The 8,033-nt window shown below is 36.7% G+C and overlaps 1 protein-coding gene across 1 annotated transcript; it reads left to right on the top strand.

The window, feature by feature from the left end:
* The first annotated feature begins 2,247 nt into the window (after positions 1-2,247).
* On the top strand, positions 2,248-7,108 carry sec11a (SEC11 homolog A, signal peptidase complex subunit). The gene is made up of 6 exons (XM_035652476.1): positions 2,248-2,442; positions 2,942-3,051; positions 4,615-4,764; positions 5,002-5,121; positions 6,507-6,564; positions 6,673-7,108. Exons 1-6 carry the CDS (start codon positions 2,392-2,394, stop codon positions 6,721-6,723), a joined length of 540 nt encoding a protein of 179 aa, XP_035508369.1. The 5' UTR covers positions 2,248-2,391; the 3' UTR covers positions 6,724-7,108.
* The last annotated feature ends 925 nt before the right edge of the window (positions 7,109-8,033 follow it).

Below are 8,033 nucleotides of genomic sequence, written 5' to 3'. Positions count from 1 at the left end.
TGTCACACACTGTTTTGTTGATTTACACTTATTCGGGGTATATGGGTATAAGTATGCAGGCTTGCCAGAGTTGAGTCTTTCCTCTTGAGGAAAATGCAAGAAAAAACAAACACAAGTGTGAACAATTTGAGGTTAGAAACTGCCCAAGGGATCCATAGACATTAATGAATAACTGAACTCTGCAGCGTGTGAGAACTTGACAGCTGCAGTTTTTCCTGTACAATTGGATATTCATGCATGCAGCAAAGGTTGCACACATATATTATATTTTTGTTGTCTTTTTTACAAAATTAGACAAGATATCTTTTTAAACTGATACCACAAAACTGTAAAGGATTCAAGGTAACTTAAGTTTGGATGGTTTGACAGATTGGATTAACCGTATTTTACAATCTATCTCAGAGGGCAAAAATTAATATAATACCTCATTTCACTTCAGCATAGTCTTTTAACACCGGAACTGTTTATGAATAATTGCAACAATTACTAACCTATATGTTTTTTCTGTTTTTCTTTAGTGGAGAATATAAAAATATGAAAAAGACATTTTGTAATATCCAAGCTTTGTAAATTTACAAAACACCATGTTAGTATGATTCCTGTCATTATTTATGTATGTCTCTGTGAACACATGTCCACAGGAAAACCAAACAGTGTTGCTGAAAGACATTGCATCAAGGTCAAACAAAACGCAACTCAGAAAAACACAGTCTCAGAACATATTGTGTATATACTGGGGGCGGGAGGGCACAATTAAGTATGAGTCATATAAATGCTAAAATAAAAACTGATTTTTTAATGATGGCTCAAACACATGTAACATATGTGTTACTAATAATCCCTACAGGCTGAGTCAACAACCAAAAATACCTGGTGGGTCTCAGGTGTGTGGTCACGAATTACATTATCACTTACTCAGTCAGACTCACTTCCTCTAGGAAATTAGATGTGGCCCGGGATAACAAAAGCAGTTCATAATTAGTGGTGATGAAAGCTTCTCAATTGTCAACCAAGATGTTTCTTTTTTGTCAGTTCGATTATTAAATGTTGATTAAGAGAGCGTCCAGGTGTTAATTAAGGTTGTAGTGGAAAGTAAACTCACCTACATCCACTTTATGCTTTGTTTTATTTGCAGAATAGAGTTTACCTACCTTTAAAGGCAGCCATTAATGTGTCATAAATGATTCATTCAGAGTGATTGTTTTTATTGGTGGTTGTTTGGTTTATGACAGAATTGTAATAACTATGTCAGTGATTGTAAGCTTTATCTCACATGACTCACAATTACAAATGGAGAGACTACTTTATTTGTATTCTTATTGTTTTTGCCAAAGCTTGACATTTTTTAAAGCTGCACTCAATATTTTTATCAAAATAATGGTTAAAATATCTGTAATCTGAAATGGACGCAAAGGTAAATCTTCAGTGCATTTCAGAGTTTACGAGCGTTTTGGTCTCAATGCCCTCATCGACCTATTTCCATCAGCAGCAGGCAAATGTTGTTTGCAACGGAAAAGTTCAGATAAACTCAAGCAATGCTACTTGCCCAGCATTAAATGACATACACACTTAGTAACTAGCTAGTAAAGTGAATTTTTAACATACATGGTACTAGAAAACTCCATATTAATGCAATTATTTCTCTTTGTTAACGAATTCTACTGAAAATGTAATTAAAATGTTTTGGAACATGCATCCACGAAGCCCAACATCAACTGACATGATATTGGCTTTAATGTGGCTCCTGTTTCATTTACTAATCCAGAGGCACTGCCTTTAAGAGGGTCAGTGGCAAGTTTCAAGAATTCTTATTTTACTTTCGTGCTTAAATAATAGGTGCCACATGGGCCACCTTTTTAGCTGTATAGTGTTTTTGTACAAACAATGAAACGGGTAGGTAAGTTGCCTGGGTGCTGATTAGTTTGGCTGTCAAAAGCTTTGATAAACATGCCATTTATGGCTTCAATCTACAAATCATATTTACAACAGCATCTAAGAAATATACATTATTTCTGTAAAAAATATGATTCATTTATGCAAATTAATTTAGCTTCTACTAGATTATCGGTCTCTTGCTGTTTAAAACCAAAGTAAGTATCATATTGACATCCTTATTTTAATGTTACCCTCTCATGAATACCATGCTGAACAAACACAGAGCTTGCACAGTGCGTTTCAGCAGTGGTGAGGGTTTGGAAAGCCCCTCTGCTCTCTCTCGTATCCTGAAGTGACACCTCAACACAGCGCTCACAGGCGGGCGGGACTTCCGGTGGAGCGAACCCGGAAGATTCGGATGCAAGTTTCAGTGCTCGACCGTGCATCCATATGCTCGTTACTTTAAACGTTTTAATGTGATTTAGGTGCTTTTTCTACCCAGTAGTATTCGCAACAATGTTATCTTTAGACTTTCTTGACGATGTTCGTCGCATGAATAAGCGGCAGGTATGTACCCGGGCTGTAGTTCACTGATGTTACGACCGCCTCTTTGTATTGAGAGAGACCTCAGAGCTAACGTTAACTAGCCGCCGACCGCTGTTTAACGCTGCAGCATGTCTGTCACTTGTTAGCGACATAGAAAGTGAACTGTTGTATGCACATGTGCTTTTCAAAGGGTCCCCTGAATACTGCAGCGTAAAAAACACATAGAAACCTTGTTTAAACAAGAATCCTGACTTCAGTGTAGCTAGCCATTTCCCTCGCTTAACCACACTGGTGTCATGGCACTGTTAGCCAAAGTGTAACGCCAGATTTGCTTTCCAATGAATCACCAGTGAATTTAACGTTATCTCAGAGATATTGGTGTAAAAATGCAAGAGCTAACTACTAACATAAGTTGGTATTGTGCTCGTTTGTGCCTGAATTTGTCTTACTCATGGTGGTGGCACGTTTGTGTTTTGAAGGGTTGTTGCTTGAAATGCATTGTCACATCTTTTGTTTGCAGCTCTATTACCAGGTGCTGAACTTTGGTATGATAGTGTCCTCTGCGCTGATGATCTGGAAGGGGCTAATGGTTGTCACTGGCAGTGAGAGTCCAATCGTTGTTGTTCTCAGGTAAGTTGGTCACATGTGTTGGGATTTTCAGTCTTGTTCTGTCTTCATTTGGTGTTTCTTTCCTTTGCTGGTGAGAGTCAGTGTTGTGAGATGTTAACTAACTCACCTGGCGAATAAGGAACCTCACAGAACAGGCTTCATGCTGAGTATTTGGAGACACTAAGACGTTTATAGCTTTGGTAGCACAGTTGCAATACATATCTAGTGACTCAGTTACTTCCTCATTTATGTTTTTCTGTGTATGCCTGGACCATCTCTCTCTATCTCCTGTACATTTGTGTTTAATCAGTCATCGGGGTGAGCATCATTCACCCCCAGTGTGAATTAAACAATAACAAGTTGAAAGATTAGAAAGTTAAAGTAAAAAAAATAGCCAACAACCTTTAAGATTTCCATATGTCTCTGATGTATGAGCACAAAATTAGATTGTGTTGCCTTTCTTCTGGAAAACATGACTCTTTGAAAGATTACACTCACGTCACCATTTGGGAAGGTGAATTTGACTGTCTGTCCTTTTTTTTTTTTTTTAGCTCCAGTTTTACCTACCCATTAAGCAAACCAAAAAGAAAGCCAAGAATATATAATATAATAATGACCACCTTAATCAAGTCAAGTTCAATTTATTTATATAGCCCAATGTCACAACATTTGCTTCAGGGGGCTTTACAATCTGTCCAACATACAGGACCCTCTGTTCTTAGACCCTCAATTCAGAAAAGGAAAAACTCCACCTAAAACTTTTTTTAAAGGCGAACAAATGGAAGAAAACAGGGACAGATCCTCTTCCAGGACAGACATACATGCAACAGTTGTTGTGTGTGCAGAGTTATCAACTGAAAATACTTTAAACCAAAACCTTTGAAAACAGATAATATTATACAAGTTATCTTTTTAAGATCCTCTCACCGTCATTATGCCAAATACAACAACTGATGTGTGGATCCTTCTACAACACGACATTTACAGAATCACTCTCTGATTCTGTGAAACTGTATTTACATATTTTATTTAGGAAACATGGTTTTATTAAGCTTTATGATAAAAACAAAGCCACATATGAGTCCTCTCATATATGGCTGTTGCTATCATACAATAGTCCATTGTGTAAACACAACAGCTGTAAACCAACTGTTGACCTATTGGTTATACTGTTAGGAGTAAGATTAGATTGCTGATGTTATGGCTTCTAACTCTCTTTTAATTAATGTTTATTCTTCTTAATTAAGTAATTCTCTGCAATATGGATGTGGTTGTGTCATGTCATATTACCTTCAGTATTAGGTAACACAAGCAAAACAATTCCAGATTAACAACTGGTAGGTCGAGATGTCCTGATGGAGTTGGTCTTTCGGTGCTAATCTGAGTTGGTCTTTCGGTGCTATCATTTTGAGTAGTCATGTTGAAAGTTGATGTTTATGTATCTGTGTGGCTTCACAAATATAACAATTGGGTTTTAGGGCTAAGTTTGTTTTCTGCAAACTGTCACTGTAAACATTTAAAAGACATTGCTGCAATACGTTGATCTAAATGGTACTAATTAGTTTTGTGTATCATTCATTTCAGTGGCAGTATGGAGCCAGCTTTCCACAGAGGAGACCTGCTGTTTCTGACCAACCGGGTAGAGGATCCCATCAGAGTCGGAGAGATTGTTGTCTTCAGGATAGAAGGCAGAGAGATCCCAATAGTACACAGAGTACTAAAGATCCATGAAAAGTAGGAATACACATTTTAGTAGTCTTGTTACCCATGTTCAAGTTGTACTTTCAGTGTCACTGAGTGTATCAAACTTGAGAATGCTATTGATAGTATTAAATTGTATTGAAAAGTGCTCAGAGAAGGCTCTGTAATATTTTACACTTAATCATGTATCCTCATCCAGACACAGATTTACTCAAAAAGAGGACTCGGTGTACATTGTGGTCTAAATTCACACTGATACTTTGTCCACAGGGAAAATGGAGACATTAAGTTCTTGACCAAAGGGGACAACAATGCAGTGGACGACAGAGGACTGTACAAGCAGGGCCAACATTGGCTGGAGAAAAAGGATGTGGTTGGACGAGCTCGGGGGTAAGTACTTTGTTTGGGAAAAAATCATATTAGTACAGGTAGCTTGATTACATAATAGGACAGATAACAAGTATCAGTAACATATGTTTCCAACTCTAAACTGGAGGATAATTGCGACCAATTCAAGTTTGAAGCAGAGAATAAACATAGATATTGTGTTCAATAGTCTTTATTAGATAGAACAAGATAAAACAATCTGTGTTGCCAAGGTTTTTTCTGCAGAGACACATGGACACAATAAAGGCAACAGTTGTACACTCTAATAATCGAGGATGAAATGCCCTGTTTGTCTTTGGTTGGAGACAAACTGACAAGGTCATATGCAAAATGCAGTAATTTTATTTCTTGGCTGTTTAAGATTTGGGGATTAGGGATATTCTATTATCTCTGCTCGTTCATTTATATTGAACAAGGTAGGACTTCTTATAGGTTCATCCTCTTCATTGGTGCTTGTCCAGATGTATGAGAAGGGATAGTGTAGGAAGGCCTGTCTGACACATATTCACGCCATGTCCAAACAAAGATTACAACTCCATAACTGTTTTCTGATTGTTTATTGTAGAGACAAAAAGAACACCTTTACCTTGTATACTCAAATACTAAAATAAGGCTCCCTACTCACCCCCTCTTTGTCACAAACAAAACTACTAACACACACATTACCATCAGTGACTTAGGCCCTGTGTACACCTGTATTTTGGGTCATCCAATCAATGAGTGACCAGTTCAAAGTACAGGTGTGAATGCATTTAGGACCCATTGAGATCCATAGATGGTGTACACACGAAACAAGCGTCTGATTTTCATTTGGGCTGTAGAGCTAGTACAAAAGAACAAAGGAAAATTGTTCAATTTCTGAAATCTACAGCATAACCCAATGTATTCTTTTATTTAATTAAGAAAAAGATAACCATGTATATCAGATTTTCATGTGCACGAAATAATGAATTGTACATGACTGTTCTTTGTTTTGATATCGGCATTATATATTGGCCTGCCTAAATATCAGCAGGGGCCATTAAAAACAACCCATATTGGTCAAACACTAGTTAATGCCAGGTTTAAACAGGGCCTTAGTGGTAGGCATGCAACTCAAATAGATCCCTTGCTCCTACACATAAGTAGGGTAGTGAGCTGTTTTCCAGTTATATTTCGTAAGAAGTGTGCCCTCTGTTTTTCTCAGAAATTATTTTAGATTAGATTTTTGTTATCATCTTTTTGTAATTTCTGTTTATATCCATTATGGCAGCAAAAGTCATGAAGGTTTTAATTCAGTGACGTTGAAGTTGTAGACTCTTTGTGTACTGTAGGAAATGTTCAGTTACAAACTGACATATGACGCGTCAATGAGATTTCTTGATCCTAAGCATTTTTATCTTCTCCAGGTTTGTGCCATACATTGGAATTGTCACCATTCTGATGAATGATTACCCCAAGTTCAAAGTAAGTTGGTCAACCCCATCGCACCACTCCAAGATTTCGTTTTGTTTTTAAGCATATAAATGTTCAGCATGGCCATCTAACTTGTTAAATCTGATTTTCCTCCTGCAGTACGCTGTTCTCTTCATGCTGGGTCTCTTTGTGTTGGTCCATCGGGAGTGAGGTACCCAAGCTTCAGGAATCTCGAAGGATATACTACGTCCAGGAAACCTCAGTCATGCCTTTCAAAACAGAATTAAGTTAGACTTTGTCAAACCCAACTGGCTCTTTTGTACCATTTGTTTGAACATTTTGTAGAAATGTGGATAGGGTGTTTACATTTGAAAAATCCAAGCTTTAAAATATTTTTGTGAGGGAACTAGGCTAGATTTAGTTTAAAATCTATCTTTATTTGTAATCCTCAGAATGTGAAACGGCATTCATCGAGATAAATTAAGTCTTGTTTCTTTCCTGTTGAATCATTGTCTTTGAAAAAGATATGTGAAGTATTTTATGACAACTGAAAATGAATGATATTAAATATGAAATCTGGTTACCATCCACTATGGATTATCTCTTCTTTGTCTTATTTTCTCTTGAGCCCTGGTCTACATTAACAGCCACTGCAGAGGACATCTGCCCTGAAGTGGTGGAATTAAAGACATTTCCTCATCTAATAGAGCTGTAGTGATCTAGAAATGTAAAACAACATCAACAACTCACTGTCTATATATGTTTTTTTGTTATTAATTACTCAAATGAATTCACATAAAAATATGTATTTCTGTTATATTGAGTGATGAACAGTATCTTCTGGAAATCTTTTTGCAAGAAAATATTTTTTTTTTGTATTTCTATTGCTGTTAAAGAGATTCTTGCATTAAATTGACCTTTAATGAATTGTTACTAATCCTGTATGTTTAGCAATGTATTCTTTTACAAGTACAACTTTTAAGTAGTAAAGTTATTATAAAGTATTTGTGATGAAAGAGATACATTTTATTATAATAAATCATCCAGATATTCTATGAAACCAGTACCTGAGCTGTGTCTGAAATAATATTTTTCTAATATATAAAATGGTGTAGTGGCTAGTTTGATAAGTTTCTTATATAAAGGTCACTGGAGTGGGGCACACGATCTGCCCTGTTTTCAAGTGGGCTGAGATTTTCATTAGTGCTTTGAGCATTAACCTTGTTGCTGCCCTTATTTGTACAATGTGAGCAAACTTAAGTGTTCTTGCAATCAAGGTGTATTCGGCTGGGGCTACCCAACACCGGCATGTAATCATACACTAGTATGGATCAACATATAATCTTGATATGGATCCACTTGAAACTCTATTGAAGTACTTGACCTTTAACTTATATTGAATGCATTTGGTTGCCCTCTTCATTAGAGCCCAAAGACCTTGACTGTGTTGCTTGTTAGATGTGTTGCTTGTTAGATGGGGCGTTTTACCTCTACTATTTCATGCAGTTTGTCACAAAAAC

Source organism: Morone saxatilis, unplaced genomic scaffold (assembly GCF_004916995.1).
Source record: "Morone saxatilis isolate NCDOM2014 unplaced genomic scaffold, NCSU_SB_2.0 Contig11, whole genome shotgun sequence".
In the NCBI taxonomy this organism is placed as follows: Eukaryota; Metazoa; Chordata; class Actinopteri; family Moronidae; genus Morone; species Morone saxatilis.
The sequence above is the reverse complement of the archived record's forward strand: the minus strand, read 5'-3'. Positions and strand labels throughout refer to the sequence as shown.

Coding starts and splice junctions, on each gene's coding strand:
- sec11a (XM_035652476.1), top strand. CDS start 2,392: ATGTTATCTTTAGACTTTCTTGACGATGTTCGTCGCATGAATAAGCGG. Junction 2,443..2,941: donor GTCGCATGAATAAGCGGCAG/GTATGTACCCGG, acceptor TTTTGTTTGCAG/CTCTATTACCAGGTGCTGAA. Junction 4,765..5,001: donor GTACTAAAGATCCATGAAAA/GTAGGAATACAC, acceptor CTTTGTCCACAG/GGAAAATGGAGACATTAAGT.